Source organism: Alosa pseudoharengus, unplaced genomic scaffold (genome assembly GCF_046254945.1).
Source record: "Alosa pseudoharengus isolate Yale_2024_CS ecotype anadromous, Long Island Sound unplaced genomic scaffold, YU_APseudo_1.1 YU_APseudo_1.1_scf_4, whole genome shotgun sequence".
NCBI lineage: Eukaryota > Metazoa > Chordata > Actinopteri > Clupeiformes > Clupeidae > Alosa > Alosa pseudoharengus.
Window position 1 is genome coordinate 45859255 of NW_027468774.1, and position 24538 is coordinate 45883792.

Genomic DNA, 24538 nt, shown 5'->3' on the forward strand with positions numbered 1-24538 from the left:
CTTGTGTTACAGTAGTTTTACAAATACTGTCACTAATGTTACAGTACCCTCAAGAATTATTGGCATCTCTGCTAAAGCTGACTAAAACCAGGAATAACAAATAATCTGTTAGTGATTTATTCTGAAACAAAGGAAAATCTCATAAAGAAATACATATTTCTTTAACAAAAACACGTCACTCACAATCATTTGCACCCCAGTTTGTAATACCTACTTAAGGCGAGACACTACAGGTGAATAGGGTAACCTGTTCATCTATCAATTTAATCTATCTAATTAAATATGCACTAATTTGCATACATTTTAAAACACAAAATCTGAGCATTGGAAACAGCCAGGTTCAAAATTATTTTTTCATTGTATTGATCCTGTAAATCAGAATGTGCTGTCAATAGCCTTAAAAAAATTGATTTTGCCATGTTTTAGGCATAACATTTCATAAATCAGGCTAGGAATAATTTATCAACAAACCCCTCTGTAAAAAGCTTCTAAATATAGTCGCGATTGCTGATACAAATGTTGTGTCCATATTTGGATCACATAGCGTCATGCAGGAAAAACAGAGCTTTCCAACGGTACTACACATGATATGTTTTGGATCACGGTCGCGGTAGTGCATGCAAGGTTAGAATGCTAACTTTTGGTGAATTTAGGAGAAATATACAAGTGCGAGTAAACACAATTTAATGAAATAAACACCTAAATGTGTAAATCAGACTTTTTTGTTGTAGTAATGTGACACAATACATGCTAAGGTAGCAAATTAGCCCAAAATCTCAAAATTGAGCAGTGCATGAAAAAACAATGTTTTCGCCTGTCATGTATCGCCTTAAGCCTCCCTTTGCCAATAAAACAGCTCGTTAACATTCTCTTATAACACCCCATAAAGTTGGAGAATCCATAGCAAGGGATTTTAGACCATTCATCTTTACAAAATCTCCCCAGATTGTCCAGATTCCTAGGTCCGCACTTGCATTCTCCTCTTTGGCTCACCCCACTGTTTTTCTATGGGTAATTTCACAATCAGAATGTGCGCTTTGTTAGCCTAGAAATCTAGACGCGCCCCTAGCGGCAGCGAATTACATTTGCTGCCAGGGCTAGTCTATCAACTCTCCGTTGGCTTGTGAGCTCCAGAAATCGAAACTTAATCAGGCCAATGAAATCGTGTATAGAGTTGTTAGATGGGCTTAACATAATGATTGATGGCAGAGTTGCAACGGTTTGGCTTGAATTCCCTGCTACTTGAAAACAAATAAGATGGATGTTGCTGCTGGCGAACAGTGTGACACGAGTTAAGCTTTTATTAAGTTGGCAAACGTTTGAACTAGCCAACTAGCTCCGCTGGTGGGAAACGCATGGGACTCATAGCGCTGCCGCTGTCCTATTGCGTGCAGAGGGAATTTGAAAGACAACTGATTATCCCGCCCCTCGGACTGAGCACTGCGAACGGTGAGTGTCCAGACCCTACATTTTAATGTGGGTCTGGCTCGTCAGGCTAGCGCTTTGTTTCAAAAGGGTCAAAAATTAAACCATCTAAAAATGTAATTTTGAGGGGTTTTACACATGCAATATATGTCTGTAGAAGGATAAAAAAGTTGTTTCAAGGCATAAGCGCCTGGATAACTTTAGGAAAAACACTTAAGAAGGGATGATATTGGAAAAAACTTTATTTACTTTAAAGTATTAGATTGTCTGTCTACATGAGTACATATCCCGTCTGAAGCATTTTAAACCCTACTCATGGGTAGTACACAGTCTGTCCTGTAATAAGTATTAGTATTTTTATGTGAATATGGCGTAAAATATGCATAATTAAGGTTTTTGTGGCAAATACACCCATTTTTAAAAATATTCTTGTATAATTTGTTTTGCACTGAATAGCCATACCACTTTTAAATGATTACTTGTCTCTCATTTAAAAGCTTCTGATGTTGTTAAACAACTGTATCTGATCCTGATTGAGCTGTGTCTGATGGACTGTCAAACATTTGAGTTGGAGTGGACATATTAGTGTTTCTTTGTCTAAACACACAGATAATTAATATGTTACTTCTAAAACGGTAAAATGTTGACACTGTTTGTCTCAAACTATTTTTTTTTATAAAATGAGGGTATCACTGTGCATGTTTTACAGGCGCATAATTATTATATTTTAATTGCATTTGTAATCACAATTGTAATTTCAATCAACTGTGCTTCACCATCTGCGGTAAGAAGATGGTATATTGAATCAAATAGGTTTCAGTTTCATTAAATGAGCCTTTACATTGACTAAAAACCCTAAAAATGTCAGGTTCAACTCAGGGATCGATCAAAACTAAAATCACCTGTGAATTTCATGACAAAATCCCATGGTCAAAGCAGACAGGGCAGTGTATGTGCAGAATCTAAAGAAGAAAAATCCCTCCAAATATGAACAAATGACTAAAAGGGACAGAGATGAGGTAGCACCAACGTAGGGTCTTATGATATTAAAACATGAATGTTTATTCTAATCTTTTGAGGGGTACAGGTATACAGCTTGCCTGGTAAGCCAAACTCATTCATGAGTGAATAATCTGGTCGCTCACGATTGGGAATCCTTTACAATGCTAGCATGGTGACGGGCATAGAAATATTATTAACTTTCAAATCATTGGTCAAGCCCATTAATCAGAGTCACCTAAACTTTACAAACTATAAACTGAATAGGCAATCAGGAAAAAATGTATGTGAGCTTACTTTTGGTGTAAATACATTTCTGCATTGTTCCAACTACAATTTTTGATGTTTGCAGTTTTGCAGGCATTGCTTCTAGGGCAATTCCACAGAAAATTGACTTTTTGTCACATCCATAACGCCAGTGAAATGCCTTGGCAATTGTATGATGTGAATGATAACATTATTTTTTTGTGCATTTTTTCTCATATACATTCTTCAGACAAAAATAGCAAATGCTCAAAATTAATGTAATCATTCACATCATACCATACCATCACATTTTATTGGTGTTATGAATGTTACAAAAAACGTAATTTTCCATGGAATTGCCCTCTACCATTTACCAGTCAGTTTTGATTTTGTCATCCCCTCTTGATGTTGATTGGCCTGACATGAACTATGGTGTTCCAGACTAGTATCTCCCTGAAAGGAGAAAGATGCCAGGCTAGTATATAGCACCACCTGGTAAAATATGTTTGTTAACTGCATGATAGCATTACACAAGATGACTTCATTCTGAAAATGTATGGTTTACCATAATCCTAAACACTACACTTGAAATGTGTTGGAGTGGACATCAGAAACAAAGGTAATTTATTATTTAAGGCTTATTTTATAGCCTTATATATAGCCTTATACTCTTACATTACGTCCATCCCTCAGAAGTTAGTGTTGGCTGCATCTCGCTTGCTATGATTACTTTTCATTGCCACCAGACTCTGTCATGTACCGTGTGGAGCTATGATTGCACTTCATGCTACCAGCCTCTGTCACGTAGGCTACCGTGTGGAGCTTGTGCCTATTGCTAAGAAAGCAGCATCGCTGACAAATCTGTCCCTGGGAAAAGTAACGTTGCGCCGATTTGAAAACAGAACTACTTTAGGTTACCAAACTTTCAGTAGTAGCGTGTTACACTACTTTTTACCCGAAAAAGTAGTTACGTTACTGTAACGCGTTACACACAACACTGATCATGACCCACTTTTAGTGGCAGAGATTGACAGATTTCCATTGAAAATGCTCAGGTTTTTCTTGGGGTTGATGATACCATACACCTTAATAAGGTTCGGAAGGCCTTTAGGAATTAAAACAGTCCCACAATATAACCATAATTCTCATAAGGCATGGGGTTCTTTTCAGTATAGTCATTCTTTTATATACGCCAAACCACCAAACCCACCTAAAGTGTTTCTTGCTAAAGAGCACAATTTTCATTTCATCTGACAATAGACCACATTTCCAGACAACGTTACTGTACCATTCAGTAACTCCTGCCATTTACATTTGTAATTAAATGACTGAAAGGCTTTTACCATGCATGCCCTCTTAATAATCTATTAGCAGTGAGTTCACTTTTGAAGATTTTTGGAGGGACTTGCTGACCCCAAGATTATACCGTTTTCTGTTACTCTCCAACAGTGGTTCTTATGAATTTTGCCTCTCTTACCATCCTCCATACTGTGTGTGGGGGCTAGATAACCATGGGTCTTTGTCCAAGCATGTTTGTCACATTTCCAGCTGATTAGAACCTTTTAATTATATTTTTAAATGTAAATATTTCTTTTTATTTAAAGTCAGTGAATTCTTTTGTCTTTCTGATGTTAAAAAATGACTAGGGGATTTAGCCTCTGTGTCACTTTATTATCATACCTTAGTGAAAAAGAGTTCACAAACCGAATGTGTTAAACTTAAAGAAGTTGAATGTAAATAGAAAAATGCTTGTTTACATTTTGTATATAAGATTTTCTAGGGGTGCCAATAATTGTGACCAAAATGTTTTTGTTCAACATATTTATTTCTTTACAATGTTTTCTTTTTTCTCAGAATAAATTTGCTTCCCTTCAAGGTTGAATTTTTCCTCATTGTTTTCATTATGAGATTACAAAACATCACCAAAAGATTATTTTTTAAACCTGCTTTTAGTCAACTTTACCAAAGTGCCAATGATTCTGGAGTGTCCTTTACCTATGATTATTTCATTATAGCTTATTCGCAGCTGTATATCTGCGGTCACCATATGCTGCTAGTTAGCCTCAAAGAAGTTAATGAAAGTTAGCTTACAGCAAAGAATTCATGAACTACAAGAAATATGCAGGACAACATAATTCAAATCTCTGTTAGTACTCACCACGCACTCCATGTGAAGTCTCCATCCTCAAAGCTAGTTTGACTGACCATCACAGCACCCTGTGAAACTTTATTTTCTGTTCAACTGAATGAGTTTGTGACAAAGGCCACAGCTTGTTTGTTGTGACCTGTGGTTTGTGCACATTTACTCAGGATATCTGTAAAAACAGTTCTCGATTGAGGATAGCTCTTCACAAACTCTTATATTCCAGATATAAACAATTTTGCTTTGTCTCATGTCATAAAAAGTATCCAGTCAAAATATATCTGAAAACTCCTCCCATTTCACCCAGTGGTGAAATTTCTTTTTCATAGCGAACTGAAATCAGCAGCAAAACCGCCAAACAGATGTGAATTTATATTCTTGGGTTATTCAACATTTCAGAGTTTGCTTACAGCAATGTATATGACATAATGACATAAAGCTGCTATGGCAACTCTGGCCTGCTTGGCCCCATCATAATGCAGTTGTATTTTTTGTATCAGTTTTGTTGATTCTCAGATATAACATAATAAGAATAAAACGTATGCATATCGACAAAGGAAGAGTGCATTTAAAAAAAGTTTGTTCACCTCGTTTAGAGCGAATGTTTTCTAATCGAAATGCCTCAGGGGTCTCAAAAGCAAAGACTGAGTCACTTTCTTGAATGATGTCAAGATCATCTTCATCATCACAAAATGAGCGGTGGAAACCATCGTAATACATTTCAGTCAAAACAAACTGCACAAAGACAAATAAATAATAGTCAATAAATTATTTAGACACAACAATGACAAACACAACTCAGCCATGACAATACAGCTGTGTTAAAAGGATACATGCTTCACTACTTTTTTGACAATTTCTGTTACTGGTCGATCCATGTTTGGATTGTGTGAAAGTGACAACTCTCTTTTAGTTGTCAATGATACAGTTAAAAGTGCATTAAGTAGTGTAGCGAGAAAATGTTTCAGGAAATTTGTTCTATCTATAATGATAGAACACATAACTGATAACATTTTACAGTAAACCTTGTTGAACTCTACACAAATTCTTGTAACCAGAAACACTAACCTCACCTTTAAGGTTAGATACAAATCTATGGGAGCAATTTAATGGCTAAACATTTTACAAATACCCCACAATTTGCAAGCAAAAATAATTTGCCATTTGGAATTCAGCATGTGGCTAGGTTAGTGGCACCAAGCCACATTTATTTCAATGCAGTTTGGCCTTTAATTTACACAAGGTTGTATAACTGAAAACAATTATTTCTGAAAACCCCGGCCAAAGTGGAGATAAAACTCCGGTTTAACTTTTGCATGTAATCAAGTGAAAACAGCGTTTTTGCATTGTGACATGTTGTTCCCTCGTTTGTTTGAAATCTCTGTTTGGCCACCTGTTCGGGGCATCGGGGATCGGGCCGATACAGGGCCCATATCCTCGTACTCGTAAAAATTCCCTCATTACCACCAACCGATACTTACAGTTTCCCCTGTACTTACAGTTTCACTGTAGCTGCTACGTTTTCATGAAGCCTACTCATGACACTTATTTCAGTCTTGCACTTGAAAAACATAATAGTCAAAAACATAGCTAGATTCATGTATGTGCGTTGAATCTATGTAACTAATACCCTCGCACGTATGGTTTTATGTTTTAACTATAGCTTACCTAAACTATGCGTGAGTGTAGCGTGTAGTTGTGCGTCGCTGGTGCGTAGCTATTTACTTCGCGCTAGTTGGGGATAAGTAGCCTAGCATACAAAAAAACCTCTGGGGGGGGTTCCGTTTCAGTAGATAAATGTGATTTGCATAGTGTTTTGTTATCACACATTTTGGTCATTTATAGTGAGAAATGTTACCTTCCCTGCCTTTATTTTTAGTCCATATTGTCATGTTAGTCAGATCATTATATGCTCCAAGACCAAAGCGCCAAATTCACTTCTTTTGTAGTCGAAGTCATGAGCAACAAGGAGATGCAAGACATAGTGTGCGAAAAATCACCGCTTTTTCACTGGTGGGCCACCAAGGTACTGCTGGTGGGCCGCAAGAGCCTAGTAATTTTGTAAATAGAGAAAATAATGTATGACATGAAAACACAATTCACTATTCTCTATTTCAAAGAAAATGCTGTAATTTTGCGTGAAGGTGCTTCTGCCATCCAGATTCTAAAGTTTTTGCTACCTTAACCTAAACCTAAAATATTAGATTTTTATTTACAGTGCTCATGAGCACACACCATAGGCTACCATTACCAAACTATTTCCGCCCACTCACGGCACGCCAACGGTTATGTCGGTCTCAACTAGCCTATAGTTACAGGATTTTAAAATTGGGTGGCATCACACACATAAAAATAGTCTCAACTGATGATCTTCTCTTTGATCGGAAACATGTACACACTACAAGATTTGAAACCAATGGGGGATCACACACTAACATTGTTAACAGAAAAAACAGAAAACAGCTAGTGCTGACAACGAACCACCAAAGGTAGGATATGGTTTTAGATCTATTAGCCCGCTGTGGCATATTTACTGTCTTGAGGAAGGTCTTGATTGTGAAAGGTGCCTTTATTATTTGAGGTTGTATTAGTAGGCTACTATCTGTGCACTTACATTGTCATTACAGTAAACCTAGGGTAGCATGAATGTGATTGTTGTGTGTTGGCAACTTTTTCTGCTAACTGAAGGCAGAGTAGCCTAACGTTAGCACATTTCACCCAGTTTCGCGGATCAACAACATGATTTACAGCACACAGACAGTCACTGTACAATGTTATTTTTGGAACGGATATCATTTAGATAGGCTACCCTTATAGGGTGGGTGCTTGCGTTTGTTGAGGAATCCGAAGTCTTGGTTGTTGTTTGGCCTATTCATAGGTGGCACACGTTCGGGCAGAAGTAGGGCACGAGCAGATAGGTAACTTTCCGATACATTGTTTGTGTTTCCAAGCAACTAAATGTCCAGCACCATAAGACACATTAATGTGAATAATGGAGCGGTGGTTGTCAGGTGGAAAAAATGGGCCTAAAGTGAATGTTTCAAGCAAATCAGAATCTCACAGCGATGAACCTTTGAAGAAAAGGACTCGTAGGAAGTACTCCGATGACTACCTGTCATTAGGATTCACAAGTGTGGGACCTGAACACGATCCTCTGCCTGTCTGTGTACTGTGCTCAGAGGTGCTGTAAAATGAGGCTCTGAAACCATGTAAGTTACGCCGTCATTTGGAAACCAAACATGGACAGTATTCTTCATACCCTCGAGTTTTTTTCCAAAACAAACTTAAAGAGTCCCAGAACCGTAAGAGAGCAATTGAATATTCTTGTCTCACTGGTAGTGAAAATGCCAAGGCAGTGGAGGTTTCCTATCGAGTGGCAAAGCTAATTGCTAAGAAAGGAAAACCACACACAATCGGCGAGGAATTAATTCTACCTGCTGCCAAAGAGATGGTTGAAGTGATGATTGGGGAGAAAGCAGCTAAAACGCTTAATTTGATTTCTTTGTCCGATAATACAGTAAAGCGACGTATCGATGCGACAGATGTGTTGACGCAGCTTGTAAGCAGAATACGAGCAAGTCGTTTTTATGCTCTCCAGATTGACGAGTCCACAGATATTTTTAGCTTTGCCCATTTACTCTGTTTTGTCAGATATGATTTTGAAGAAGAGATCCATGAAGATGTTTTGCTTTGCAAAACTCTACCTGCACGTACTACAGCAGAAACCATTTTTGAAACGCTGAATGAATTCGTGGTTTCCAATGAAATAGACTGGACCAAGTGTGTGGAAATAAGCACTGACGGAGCTCAGGCCATGGTGGGGAGACTCAACGGAGTTGTGAGAAGGGTCAAAGCCGTAGCTTCGCAGGCCACTGCTGTCCATTGCTGCCTACACAGAGAGGCTTAGCGACACAAATAATGCCTGCAGAGTTGAAGACCGTTTTAGATGAAGCCGTGAAAACGGTCAATTTCATAAAAAGTCGTCCACTACAGTCACGTCTGTTTTCTATATTATGTGCAGAGATGGGAAGCGAGCACCGACAGCTTCTTCTGCATACTGAAGTCCGGTGGCTTTCGCGTGGCAAGGTGCTTACTCGACTTGTTGAACTACGAGACGAAATCAGGATGTTTTTCGTTGACTCCCGGTTTGAGTTGTCCGACTGATTCTGTGACTTCGAGTGGCTCTGCAATTTGGCATATTTGGCGGACATATTCGGCTACTTAAACGGACTCAATCTATCTCTTCAAGGTAAAGCTGTGACCACATTTCATGTCCACAGTAAGATCGAGGGCACAATCAGAAAGATCGAACTGTGGGACAGAAGAGTCAGTCAAAACAATTACGAGTCATTTGACAATCTGTGTGAATTCCTCAACAAAAAGGAACGGCAGATTCCGAGTTCTGTGACAGATTCCATCAGACAGCATCTGCAATCGCTGAAGACGCAGCTCCATGGATACTTCCCTGTGCTCAGCGAGCAACATAGCTGGATACAGAATCCATTTGTCTCACATGATGATCTGTCAAACAAGGCATTGATGTTTCTGATGCCTTTTGCCACAACATATCTGTGTGAAACTGGGTTTTCAGTGCTTGTGGCATTACAAACAAAGTATAGAAATAAACTGAATGTTGAGCCTGATCTCCGCTTAAAGCAGACATCCATTCAGCCAGACATCAAGAATTTGACAGGTGCTATGCATCAGTATCACCCTTCTCATTAGGTTAGGTGACTGTTACCTAACATGATTTGCAGTGCATTGAAGTTTTTTTTTAATGTTTCAAGTTATGTATAGTGTCCATTCATACCCGAAAACTACAATATGTGTGTATGTTGAACACCTCTAATAACAAGTTATGGACCTATGTTATGGAGTTATAAAGTTATGGACTTTAAGCATTTTCTGGTCTTTAGGCCTATGTCTGCCTATGTGTTTTCAGCTTGTGAGAGTGGTCTGTTTCACACCCTGATTTATGCGTATTTTAAATGTTTAATGTACATTTGTCAGATGTGTGTATGGTGCACACCTCATATAACAATTTAGGCCTGTGGTGTTATGATGTTTACCATGTTTTAAGCTTGTGAGAGCGGCTGTTCGAATTACATTAAATTAATAATTATCTCAGTCTCGAGTTGTAAATAAAATGTTTGGGTGGGCCGCAGAACATATTCAGAATTGAAAGTGGGCCTCAGCAGTCTCAAGTTTGGGAACCTCTGGTTTATACAATGCATAAGTCTCATTCACTAACTCTGCTTTGGCCGCAATCAGTAGACGGAAGAAGCATCTTCTCTCTTTTCCTCTCTCGCTAGGTGGCCACTCACTCTAAGTTTTTAAAGGAGCCACACCAATTTTACAAAGGTCTCTACAGTAGGGTCATGTGGGATCATGTTTTGTTGCCCTATCAGATTTTACTGAGAGAGACAAAGCAAAATAGTCTAGTTAATCATTTGTTTAATTAAGATATAGACACCGTGCCAGTGTGGAGGCTTGTTTTAGACAGAATTGTTTGTTTATTTTTTGTTTGAAATAGTCTACTATTTTATATTTGATTTGATATTCATTATCATTTTTATTTATTTTAGGCTTATTGTAAGTGCAATTAAAAAAAATGCAATTTTATGCTAGTTATTTTGTGGTAGAAATATCGGTATCAGTACTCTGTATCGGCAAGTACACAAATGTAAATACGTATCGGTTTGGAAAAAAAAATATTTAACCCATTCGCGCCTGATGCTGCACAACGCAACATTCTATCTCCCGCCGGTTGCTGCATAGCGCAACACTGAATCTCCCGCTGGTTGCTGCGTAGCGCAGCATGCTTTTTATTTCATGTTTCTAGGTATACGGAGGCTTAGATATTAAATTTTGGTAGACGTTGACAATTTTTAGTATTTTTTCAGAAAACCCTCAGGAAATAAGGTTATTTAGTCTAGAATGCCATAGGATTCTATAGGCGTTTTTAGCAGGCATTTTAGGAGTAAATGGGTTAAAAGTCTACTGCGTCAAGGCTGTAGGCCTATCAAAACCTGTCCCTGTTCAGTTAAGTTTTGAGTTTTGAACAGAGAAAAAAAAGTTAGGCTACAGCTTTGCTCCTATAGCCTGCTGATCAACACCCCAAATCTGGGCAATTTTAGCCAAATAACGTTCCTGTGACATAAATATTGAACAATGGGATAATGTTTCATCATCAACTTTATTGATGCCTGAAATGCTGATGTACAGTGGGTCCCAGTTAAGTTGGACGGGTTCCTTCATGAATCACGCATCCCATTTTCTCAGCAGAAATGGCACAAACTGCAGTTGACACAAACAACCACAAGGTGTCACTTGGGAGTTCTGCAACTACTATTTTTGATGCGACTTGACTTAACTGCTTCCATGACGCAGTGAGCCATTACCAAACACAGGGGCGCCTGCAGGAATTAATGCTATGGTACGCACACCCATCACCACCCCCCCCCCCCCCCCCCCCCCCCCCCCCCCCCAATTCACTTGTGAACAATATTTGTCCGTTTTAGGTCCGTGCATTGGTCAGCAAAAAAGTAGCCTACATAGCATAACAGCATCCACATGCAATAATACAACGACAATGTCTTCAATGACCTATTCATTTGGACAACTTGATACAGCCCTATACAGGCTAAAGTTACCTTTAGTTTTGTTCTAGCGTAACGTGACGTCTGGCTTTAGTGCAGTCTAACGTTCTGACAAGCACACCAATTGCCTACCTTGTTCTTGCCCATCTGGAATAACTCCTAGCTTTGCTGCCTCCATCCTTTCTGTTTTCGTTGTTTAAACTTGTGATATCCATGATGAGTATTGAGTTAGTGAATTAGCTCAACATTGTGTGCTGATAACCATATATAGATAGCAGAGTAAAAGAAAACAACAAGTAGCCTATTGCGTGTCTGCGTGCGTATTCTCGCTCCTGCTCAAACAAAATGCGCGCACGTGTTCACTAACTTTACGTAATAGAAAATGGTAAATAGCCTAATGGCATGCAGCTAAAGGGATACTGTGCATAGATGGGAAGGTATGGTAGGCCAATTTGGTGTGAATACACACACACACAAGGGACATTTTCTGTTGTTGAGTAGCTTGATGGTACGCACAGTGCGTACAGACGTACACCTGCAGGCGCGCCTGACCAAACATATATGATCATACAATAGCGTGAGTTTATATATCTTATACCCTATTTGTCACGGTTACTTATAGATTTGATAGTGTAACGATAAGCGCATGAGACTTTCAGCGGGGGCACGGGAACTTAAATTGATCACGGTAGTTTAAGCTTACACTTGAACAGACAAAACATTCTAATATGAAAATGTAGATGCAATTGTTGTAAAATGGTGCAGGTCCTTTAAGAAAGCCCCATGCGCAGGGATGGAAAGAGAGAAAGGGAGAGGGGACGTGTGTTAGAACTTAGATGCGTGTGGAAAAAGTAGACGTGCTGTTGAGACTGGAGTGAGTCATATTCAAAATAATGCAAAAAATAAATCTGCAGATTAAACCAATTATCCTCATTCATAGCAACCGCAGCATGCCTGCTTGCCGACGTTCAAACGAAAAAGATATCAAAGCACCTTTTGCGTTTGAATGTAGCACGATTTTTTTAAAGCAGCTGGTCAAATGATTTAGCTAATTGATTATAGCCTGCACACCAGCAATTGTTGAACATTTACCTGTACAAGACAGTAGCCCAAGCTAACAAGCATGTTGCATGTTGTAGGCCAGGGGTGGGCAAACTTTTTGGCTCAAGGGCCACATTGGGTTTTGAAAATTGGCCGGCGGGCCGCACAACAACCACACCCCCCCCCCCCCCCCCACGACATACACATAAAAAAATACATTTTTTATAGCCTATAATTTAGTATGAAAAGTATTTGTTTTAAAATATTAATTGCTTAAAAATACTGCTAATTTTATGCTGTTTAACAAATGTATAAATTGTGCACTGTCGCTTTAATTCACGTTTATTTCTCAATGATCTTCTGCCTGCTCCGCTATGGCTAGTACCTACGGCTGGGCCCTCTCACAGTTTTTAAATGGTCAGTAGTGGGAACTACTGTTGCCTTCATGATTTCCTTTTAAAACTTTCTTATAAGAAGAAGATATCAATTATCAACAATCACAAGCCAGCTGGAACCTGCGGTTCTCTCTCCCTCTCGTGAGTGCAGTCGCGTTCCTAATTAAATGGATTGCATAATGTTCACGTTAGATCTGCTGCAAAGGAGATGACTAAGAGTTTACTTAGTTTAACATGATGTTATCTCTATTTAACATAATGTTTTGACATTGACATTGTAAACGTTATCTAAGGAGAGTGAAAAGCAGTTTGCAGTAAAGCTAACCAACGTCGTCTCTATCACAGGAAAAAAATCACGAGCAGCCTGATAACTAAATGAAATGCTCGGCGGGCCGGATGAAAGTGCTTGGCGGGCCGGATCCGGCCCGCGGGCCGCAGTTTGCCCACCCCTGTTGTAGGCCTACTGTAGAAATTTCACTTAAATTGCAACCACAACATGCCTGCTTGCCGACGCTCAAACGACAACGAAAAAGATATCAAAGCAACAAGAGGGTTGAGTCTGAATGACACGGAGTTCAGACTCATATTGCTCCTCATAACCATCTATAAAAAAGTGTTTTTTCTTTTTGAGCACGTCCGAATCCCAGGACATAACGCACTGGACCTTATAATAGGCTCGAGATATAATTCCAAAGGGGGCAGATAGGGGCCTACTGCACTTAAAACTTAAAAAGATTGAACGAAGCTTCCCAAAATTTGAAATTGCGATCAGTGACTGGCATCGGGTGAAGCTTTTCGAAGTTGAAAAGGCTATTAAAAACTATTTGCGCACCTCAATGTCACAGGAGAGACTGGGCTCTCCCTTCTATGAATTGAAAACGTTATGCTACCTGCAAACTGGCCTATGATTTCATTGCTGAGTTTGCGGCAAAGCAAGACAATGTTTTTTCAGAGTCAGGATATGGCGAGTCAGTGTCATTTATTTGTCCAATGTTAGCCTACAGACAAGTTTCATAGTGCACATCTTATCAACAGTTTGAATGTCGTGTGTGTTTCTGCTCATTGACAAATACCGTTCAGCACAATGATTCATGCCCAATTAATTTCCCCTGTTAAAGTGTTCGCCTTTGTTACACTATTTGGTTTCGTGATGTAGCCTATGATAAACACCATATGGCCAAATATGTGACTCAGCTAATGTTATAGGCTATACAATTTCCCCTCTTAAAGACAAGCTGGTGTAGCTTATTAGACTAGGCTACTAAAATGCACCGACGGTAGCCTTGGCTATGTGTAAAGTAAGCTATCGCATGATTTCATGCACGTAAGTTCATGCATCTGTCAAGTTCGCACAGGGCCTTGCACCATCTGTCAAGTTCGCACAGGGCCTCGCACCCCCTTGCGACGGCCCTGCAGCTCCTCCTAAGACAGCGAGGAAAAAGTTAAAATACTCGATAAACCCGGGAAAAGTTGACAGGTTTGTTTCAGTCCCGGTGATTATTTGTGAAATTGTGCAAACGACAGCCTTTTCAAGGCATTTCAAGGAAGGTGTCGTAGCATGCCAGCTCCCAAATTGACCCAGTAGCCTACTGAAGACATCAATAAATTGTTGGGACAGGGGAGGGTCATGCGTTTTTTCTCAATCACTTTGGAGGGTCATAGAAAAATTTCTTGCTGGCGAGGGAGGGTCACGTCTTTTTTGACTAACGCTCCCAAAACTCCTCCGGTAGCCCCTTAAATAAATAACAAACAGTCCCTAATTGATTATAGCCTGTAGGCCTACACCAGCAATTGCTGAACATTTACCTGTAGAGGACATTGACAGTAGCCTAACCTAACAAGCAGACGTTGCAAAAGACATCAAAAGACGCAATTAATCAGAAATAAATAATGTAATCTGCATCGCTTTATTTAACAAACTGCAAGCAACAAGAGGGTTGAGTTCGCTGTGAGGCCAAACCCAAGAGCAGAGCCTATCTGTTAAGGCACTCGATAGGCTATATGGTAACGAGCTGTGTGCGCCTGGAAAGACAATAGAAGATGCTTTCTGAATAGCACAGCGAAGACGGCTCTGGTCATCCCATAACCTCCCCCCACTTCCTGTAGCCTACCATTATAACTTGTTGCCGTTTTGGGACATTAAGCTTTTTCACGTTAAGCCCCCCTCCCCCACCCCCTTCTTTCACAAGCAGTGGGGGAGCCCGGGGCACAAAGTAACACTTTTTAGTAGACAAAGGAGGGTTCTCCACGCTTCTGTCGTTTGGCGACAATCCGGTGCAACCAGGCCAGGACAGATATTTTAGAGAGAAGGAGAGACGCCGGTGCAGCTCAGATGTCTTCTTAATTTTCTATATTCTTTAGTAAAAGGTGCAGAACATTATTAAACTTTGACTAACGCTTCGATGTGTCGATATTTTTGACTAACGAACATCGAAACGTTAGTCAAAGTTTAATAATGTTCTGCACCTTTTACTAAAGAATAAAGAAAATTAAGAAGACATCTGAGCTGCACCGGCGTCTCTCCTTCTCTCTAACACTTTTTGGCTTTGGCTAAATATTTCTAAAATCATTTGAGTTTCACTAGTCGCATGTTTTAACAAGGAACACTTGTTATTGAACTAATAACAGACCTGTGTCTGTAAAATTGACTTTATTTTCCATACGGAGTCTAACCAAGGTCAATCTTGCCAAAAAAGCCCTCAAACCTGAAAACACATGAGGCAAAAGTGCAAAACATCACAAAACTAACTAAACTAACACGCGCATATTTTTGTATTGCAATCATTGTAGTTGTAACAGTCGTTTTACTCCCCGTATGCGCTCATTATAAAGAACGATTAACGTGTGCCAAAAACAGCTATCAACTAATCACCAAACGTCTTATAAACAAGTATTGCCAGGAGCAACACCTTGCAAAAAATTATAACAATAGGCCTACAGTGGGCATCGCTTTCAAATGGCCACTTCAGTCGCGCATTACGAGGCGTGAAGCTGCGTGAAGCTTTAGTACCACTTTCAGCCACTGTGCGTCGCTCTGCCACTGTACATCGCTCTGTCAGTAGCCTGACTGCCGCCCCTTATGAAAAAGCAGGAGGCTATACCTCAGGCTGATAAATGTTACAGAGAGGAATCCCAGCCTACGAATTCAATAACAAAATAAATCGTAATTAAACATTACCTCGATTAAGGCTACTTGGGTATGGCTTAAGGCTTGACTACACGGTGGTAGCGAAAAATCTGCTTTTGATAGCCTACCGGTGCCACTCCACAAAATGAAAAAATATCTTAATTTGCGGTCTTTGTCATTGTCAGTGTTGGGGGTAACGCAACTACGCAAATCAAAACAGTGTCTTAATTTGCCCTACTTCTTGACTGTAATGTAGTCAATTGACTGCTTGACATGTCATTTTTATTTTTCTGTACAATAAACAAATACATCTGCTTTATGCCGCAGAGTTACATTCATATTTGGCTGACTGCAGACGTGCCACTTCCCTCCCCATATTCCAAGATTAAGATAGTAGCCTACACAAAAAAAATCATTAAAACGAATAGCTATTTGCAATTTGACAAAACACTGGTCCTCATTTTGCGAATGCGAGGACGATATGAGCCTGTTGCATTTAGTTAGATGTCCGAGTCATGCATAATGTTTGAAAACCACTGGCTCGTAATCACAATAATTTAACACATGACAGTTGGATAGCCTACTTCATCATGTCCCCATGCCTACATTTTTGTGAGTAGCATAGAGATCGTTAAAAACAATAAAGTATGGCTCTCCGTTTGGGACATCGAAAACGTATATTTTTAATAGACTACCGTCGAAGATGCTGACTTGCAAAAGCCTCGGGATAACATCAGTCATGCCCCTTGATCAAAGTGGGGAATGAAATAAAAGTTTGAGAACCACTGGCTTAACAAGTTACCTGCAGTCCAGAACACAGAATCTGTTGCAATATTCTGATGATCGGCAATGATATCGGGCAAATGTTTGTTTTCCAAAGTAAGAATTTCACTTCACCATGCACCTTCGACAATGAATAGCTCATTACACTTGTTACTGTTAAACGTAGGCCTACCTGGTATCATTACAAACATTATTCTGTGTCCTAAAACTGGCATATTTTATGGCATTGTGTCATGTAAGTTCGTTGCAAAATCTAGAGAAATGTGTGAGGTGGTCAGCGGGGGACAATTGAGACACACATTGGATTGTGTTATTACTTGAACATTCCATACTATCCACAGCTGTGGTAGGCCTATTAGGGGCAGGAGGATTACTGTTAGCGCAGGCTTTATATAAAATTCTTCAACAGAAGGCCTCGAATGTTGTCTTGTTTGTGGAGCGCTTCGCTTCTGTAATCTCGGCTTCATTAAAAATGAGGGCTTCCCTCAATGACCCTCCGAGAATAAATAAAGTTTGAATGAATGAATGAATGAATGAATGAATGAATGCAGGCTTGCCCAAAATAAAGGCCTGTGGTTTGCGCAGCCTACAGTAAATAACAGACCCGCCAGAATGTGCATTATGATGCTTTTTTACGAGCAAGATGTTTTTGGTGCCCTACGCACACTGCATGTTCTTAAATAACAATGATCATCAGTAATATTCTACCATTAATTTGGGTAAATGGGCAAGCGTGACCACCTTGATTGGCTGATGATTGTAACGCGGGCATGATTCCAAATACCTCCCTTACGATGATGAGTGACAGGTGACAGGTCTCAGAATGCGTGCACTACACAAGGACGGAAGATGATGAATAACTGGGGCCGTAGGCTACTCACAAAGGCTTTTATCTTACTACTAGGAGTATGCTACCCCTAAATCGCACTTAAAGATTTTAGCTTGGAGTTTTCTCTTAAAAGCTTTCAGACAACTCCTAAACTAGGAGTGAGTCTTCGTAGCTATGGATGACGTCATTACTCATGCACGAGATTGACTGAAGTGATCACCTTGATTGGCTGACGATTGTAACGCGGGAATTCCAAACACCTCTCTTTCGATGATGAGTGACAGGTGACAGGTCGGAGAATGCGTGTGCTACACAAGTAGTGCGAAGGACGGAAGATGATTAATAACTGAATAAAAAGGCCTAGCCTAAATGAATAAAGAGTAAGGCAAAACAAATAGCCTAGTAGCCTAATGAAACATAGGCCTATGGATTGATGCAGTACCTTTGCAACATTATTAAATTAATCTGTCACCATATGCCTAGGCTACGTTTGCAAAGAGGAGAACATTTTAATTTGATTCACAATGAAACGTTACATTTCATTTACATGTTAACAATGAGTAGTTTTGGTTGTTGTTGGTGGCGTTATTGCATCCCTTTTATGAATGCAAAATTGTTCCCTCGTGATTGGAAGCATAGGCTACGCATTTCAAAACATCGCAACGTAAAAAGCCACAAAAAAGCTGTTTATGAATAGGTCTTAGTGAGTTAGGAGTCCTCTCGACTTAAGCTTTCCCAGACTTAGGTGCTAGTTTTAGGTCTAAAATGCTTCGTGAATTACTTCTTGTGAAAAAATTAGGAGTCCTAAAGTTAGGAGTGACACGCCCATTATTTTTAGGGGTTGCTCCTAAATTCGCCAGTTAGGAGCTACTTTTAGCCTTAAAATTCTTTGTGAATACGGCCCCTGAATAAAAAGGCCTAGCCTAAATGAATTAAGGCAAAACAAATAGCCTAGTAGCATAATGAAACATACGGATTGATGTAGTATCTTTGTAACATTATTAAATTATTTTGTTACTATGCCTACGTTTGCAAAAGAGAACATTTTAATTTGATTCACAATAATGTTACATTTAATTTACATGTTGACAATGATTAGCCTAGTTTTGGTTGTTGTTGGCGGCGTTATTGCATGTTAGTTATGCCTACAATGCAAAATTGCTTCCTCACGATTGGAAGCTCCTAGCTGCATAGGATTTCAAAACACGGTAAAAATGCCGCAGGTTTGTGAATAGGTCTGTGAGTAAGGAGTCCTCTTGACTTCTTTTAAGCTGTCAGAGGTGGGAAGGTGTGATTTATTGGGGGCAGGGCGGATTAACTGGGCACAAATGTCTGATGGCCCCCCATCCCCCCAGCCAACGTGAATCGGGTGGTTAGTTAATAGGCCTATCGTGAAGATTTTTCCTGCCATCTAAGGCACGAGCGCATCTGTGAGGCCAAGCCTCACCAAGTAGCTCGTTTGTTTAAAACTAACATTCCATTTAATTAAACTGCTTTATAGGCTATGCCGAAATAGTTTTCAATATTTTGAATATTAGTGTCGGGTGAATTGGAATGTTCTCAAAGTAGCCTTATGGCTGAAAGCTGCTTGGGATCCCCCCCGTCAAGCAATATAACCATACAAACGCGCTTCCTGCACTCATTGTTTCAAAAGGAGTAATTTTGGCTTTGTTAGACCTGAATAAATTAACGCAACGCAACACAACACAGACCACACTTCTCTCGCGTCAGTCACTGACATGAACGAAACACAGAACCCGCTTCTCTCACGGCAGTCACTGACAGTAACCTAGAATAAATGCATGGGGAAAAACACTTCCCCATGATGACAAAGACATCGTAAAACACTGAAAGTTAATATTTTGTCACTAGCAACATACATCTGTCCTTTGTCAAATGTATTATGTTCCAAGTAGCCTATGCGTAATTCTGCTTCATAAAGTTGAACAAATACATTTGCTTATTTCACAGAAAAATATAAATAGCCAGTTAGGGTCTACAGTGCAGAGCTGGTAAGTCATGGTAAGCCAACTTGCAGTGAACATACAAACAGGGGAAATTCTTTCTCTTGTAGCCGAGTAGCCTCAGGTGCGCACGTAGACATAAGGCCGAACATGCAAGCGCCAATGAATCGTGCTCTGACAACAAACACGCCGATAAACTTAAATAGGTTAACATCACTCTAAGTTCGCCTTCAAGCAAGGAAAACAATGATTTGAAGACATCTGTTTCGTTGGAAGGGCAAGGGGTAGCAACAGGGCTACACATAGACAGGCCCGATGGCAGGGCTGTTATGAGAGTATTAAAATATGGGATATTGTACGGGAAAACATTAAAACGGCAAGACAGTGGGGGAAAGTTAAAATACGTGATAAACACGGAAAAAGTTGGCATGCATTGTTTCGGTCCCCGTGCACAGGGATTATTTGTCATATTATTAATCACATATGATTATTTGTGAAATTGTGCAAACAGGCGCAACACATTTGAAAAGGAAGGACTGGTAGCATGCAAGCTCACTGGAAAGATTGATTTAAGAACGTTATCACAGTGTGTGGCTGTGGCGCGGGCGGAAGACAGCGACAATTGGCAGGGGAGGGTCATGTCTTTTTTAACAATTCTGTCGGAGGGTCATTGAACAATTTCTAGCAGGCAAGAGAGGGTCATGCAACTTGCAACTGAAGCACTCAAAATTCCTCCGGTGGCCCCTTCAATAAATAACGAACAGTCCCTAGATTGCTGCTGCGCTATATGTCTTGGTTCATGTCTGTTAACAACTCATTGCCGTCAAACGCATAGCCTATCTCGCGGTTGCATCCATTACAAACAAACATGCAATGTGAACGTCTGGGATTGGGGAGAGCACTTAATGCTCTACTGAATAAGCACGAAGTCAAACCTTTAAATGAAAAACACTTTAATAATAAAAAAAAATAATAAACCGCTAATGAAGTAAACTTGTGACCATAAAAAATCGTTTATCGCCTGTAACTCCGTGATAACAGGACGTAACAGGAAGGCATTTTGCTGAGCAAAATGATGTCTGTCTATCATCGTTGCACTCGGAGAAAACCAGAATGTTTAATTTGTCCTGCGTTTCTTCTACGGCTGCAAACGGGATTCACACGCAGTTAACCAAATATTTCTTTATTAGGGCAGGCATATTTCTGGCTATTAAATTATTTCTAAACCAGTCTGCTAAAGTCTGTAGTGAAGTCTGTGTAGGGTTTTCCAGGCTCCATTTCTTTTTACAAGACACCCTGCTCACTTGAGCCCTCTATCGGTTGTTTGGGTTGTTGCAGCGTCTCACTGGAAAAATACAAATTAAAGTTGCGTGATACCACGCGCGGACCGCGAGTGAAGCTGGCCAAGTCGAAGCACTGCCCACTGTAGGCCTTTATATGGCTCTGCTCCTGCCTAGATTCGAACTCAAAACTGCCTGAAAGTTGCAGACCTGTTCTGGAAATACGTGCATTAACCCACTCGACCGTCAGACAACGCTATCTGCTTCGAGTAGACCTATTGGGTAGGACTGTAGCATACACTGGTTGCTGTGGCACAGTCTTGAGTGACCGAATTTGTTTTCCTTTGTCACATGAATGCTGTCATTTTGTTAACATTACTGTTAAGGAGATGCTGTAGACAAAGGCTATATTTAACCTCGTTAGTGTAGTAAAACAAATCAGAAATATTCACGAGGTTTCTGGGCAGCATATTTATGTTCTGTTAGCAAGCGAACTTCTCATGACTGCTGACAAAGTAGCCTACTGCCAGCTGACAAACCTCTCATTTTAAAACATAACTGAGAGACAGGCACTGTACAATCAAGACATCTTGCCACTGAATCCAAAACTATGTTTAACATTATGTACAAAGCTTATAGGCTACAGTGGACTAGCATGTTGCAGGGGCTGCTAAAAACACAGAGAAACGCACTGAAAACTCAGCCAATCACAGCCCTTGCTGTCGAATGCTCCGTCCGGTTCGACCGTGGAACGCCACAGCGGACTATGCTGCCCCCAAGCGGCTGCAGTTGTACTTACATTTCACCCAGCTGCGTGAATCACCTTGATGGTGAATGAAGTGTCAATTCTTAACTGGGACCCACTGTAGCCTACCAAGAGGCAACTGCAGACAATGACATTCAATAGGTTCAATGCATCCTTTGCCTACCAGGTGGTGGTAAACAAAGCATTATAGAACCTAATACATCACATGAAAAACCTTAATAGGGCCAGATACACCAGTTGAATCATCTATGCTTTAAGCCATCCTCTCACCGGTTGTAAATCTTACACCTAATCGGTAGCAGGTCAAAATTCAAGCACTTCTCCCAGTTTACAGTTTAAACTACACTGCTAACAGTCTCATGTTTGGTTGTTAGCTAGCTAGCACTCGGTTTAGCTACACAGTTGACTATCCCAGCCAGGCAATAATTACTGTATATGCAGGCTTGGAATTTCATAATTTTAGGGGCAAGGCCACTTGGCCTTTAGTTGGGCATATTTGGTGGGGGGCACAAAGGCCACACGTCAGGGCACCAAGGCCAAAGTTAACAATACAGTAGGCTACATAAAAATGATAAAAGTTATATTTAGCCTATTCACACCAGTAGACCTGCAATTTTGGTATGTAACTGTACAAAAACGCATGACATATTACATAGAACTGTAAATCATAGAACTGATTTTAATATCTACAGATATCTAGGCTATATTTAGCATTTATTTTATATTTGGCCTGTTATGAAATCATGTATCATCATAACAATTTAAGCACAGTTCAGCTTTAAGAAACTCAAATAGTCTACATGCATGCTTAGCATTTTGAGATCATTAAGGCTACTTTGACAAACTCTTAGTCAGCTGTATATCCTCTGATTTAAATGTTTACAGATATCTAGGCACATTGTGAAACCTAAAGCCCAAAGTTGGAGACATGCATTTAGACATTGCTGCAAATTTAAAACCGGATTACTGGAATGGCTGACGGTACAGGGGAATGAGTTACACCGTTGTACATGTTATTGTACATTCCTGAAAGGATAATCACACATTTGGAAACGTCAAAGAACATATGTATCTATCCCATCCTGTTATACTTTTGTGTGCCTAAAATAAACTGTAAACTAATGTCATGTTTCCTAGACATAATTGCCAATCTGTTACTGCATTCCTAGCATTACCGTGGTTGGTTGATTAACATTATTTATTGGGATTGTATTTCAATCCAATTCCAATGGGGCCTACTGTACAGACATATGTAAACTTTTTCCCAATAACTTTAATAACATGTAACTTAGATTACGTAGCCTCCTACCAGTTATGTTCTACCATAGCCTAACATACAGTACATGTTGTTTACATTGAGGTCTTTGAAAAGATAAAGCTAAACATTTTGTGTTTCGTTTGCTTATTCCATACCAAGACGAGTAAGACATGACACAACTTCTAAGCATTATAACAGCATCTCACACATTTGCCTCTAGTCACTTTTACCACTGTTTCCTCAGAAGGGGGACAGCGACCTTGGTTCTTTGAAAGGCACTGTGTAACAAATAAAATGTATTATTAATAATAACTAGAAAATGTATTTCTGAGGAATTACCAGTGCATGAAAATGCAAAAAATGTATTAACATAAAATGCAAAAACAAACTTTTATTTGGAAACAGTTATGGGCAGAGGAAACAGTTGGCGGGAGTCATAGAAGTCATAGTTGATGATAACCGTCAGTTGAAATGGCTGAACAGTTAAATAGTTGAGTATTTTAAATGGTTAAATTATTTAATAGTGAATTATTGTAGTGAGGACTTTTGTTTTGAAACAGTTGTGGGAAGAGGAAACAGTTGAGCAGGATCTGTTCTTAAGAGAGCCAGATTGTATGCTTAAAGCCTTAGACAGAGTAGATAGTTTAAAAGTTAAATGTAGATAGTGTAATGCAGGGGTCTCAAACTCAAATGAGCTGGGGGCCAATTCTGCCAACGTCATCTGATTGGAGGGCCGGCTATTTCTGAAAATGCAATGTTCTTTTTTTCAAATACCACATAAAACTGCAAACAGAAAGTGCAAGTGTTTTTATCTAGTTTTAGACACCTGTACTAGCAACCTTAGCTTATAAATAAAATAATGATAAAATAAATATTAATTAGTGATGCACCGATGTGAAAATTGTGGCCGATATCGATAACCGATATTAATATTGCTGTTATGGCCGATACCGATATTTACCGATGTCGATATATCTGTATAGAAAACACATTTTTATGATAATCAAATAAAGAGCTATTTTCCAAAATGCATTTTTTTAAATAACATTTCAATAGCCTACCTTAGAACACCAGAGGATTACAATATAATAGAATATATCTGTATTATTTTATATCCTGATATAAAAAGAGAGAATACTGAATGTCTGATATTTATGACAGCACTTTATGCAGATTAGCCTATTGCAGCGGTTCCCAAACTTTTCCCCCGTACCACCGCCTACATTCCGACTCGGCTCGCGTACCCCCACCATCCAACACATAAAAACATAACGCATTCTATAACCCCCCCCCCCCCCCCGGACAATATTTTTCCGTTTCCCGGTTTTAGGTGCGTGCATTTGGTCAGTTAAAAAGTTATGAAAATTAGCCTGCATAGTAGCCTAACTACATCCACATACAATATCTTATAATAGGCCTACAACAACGCATGACAAGGATGTATTCGTTTGGACAACATTAGGCTATACAGCCTAGAAAGGCTAAACTTAGGCTACCTTTAGTTTGTTAAATGTAAAGCCTAGCTTAATGTTACCTTTCTTGCCCATCTGAAATAACTCCTAGCTTTGCTCCTTCCCTCCTATCTGTTTTTGTTGTTTTCAAAAACCTGTTATATCCGCAAAACTTTCCCCCCACGGACCATCCAACGCATTCAAAAGTAACGCATTCTATTAGCTATTCCAG

The 24538-nt window shown here is 39.7% G+C and overlaps 1 protein-coding gene across 1 annotated transcript in view; it reads right to left on the reverse strand.

The window, feature by feature from the left end:
• Positions 1-24538, reverse strand: part of usp31 (ubiquitin specific peptidase 31) — a 300296-nt gene that overhangs the window by 176483 nt on the left and 99275 nt on the right. Inside the window, exon 6 of the mRNA XM_076266583.1 lies at positions 5401-5548. Within this exon, the coding sequence (XP_076122698.1) occupies positions 5401-5548 (148 nt within the window). The remainder of the gene's footprint in view (positions 1-5400; positions 5549-24538) is intronic.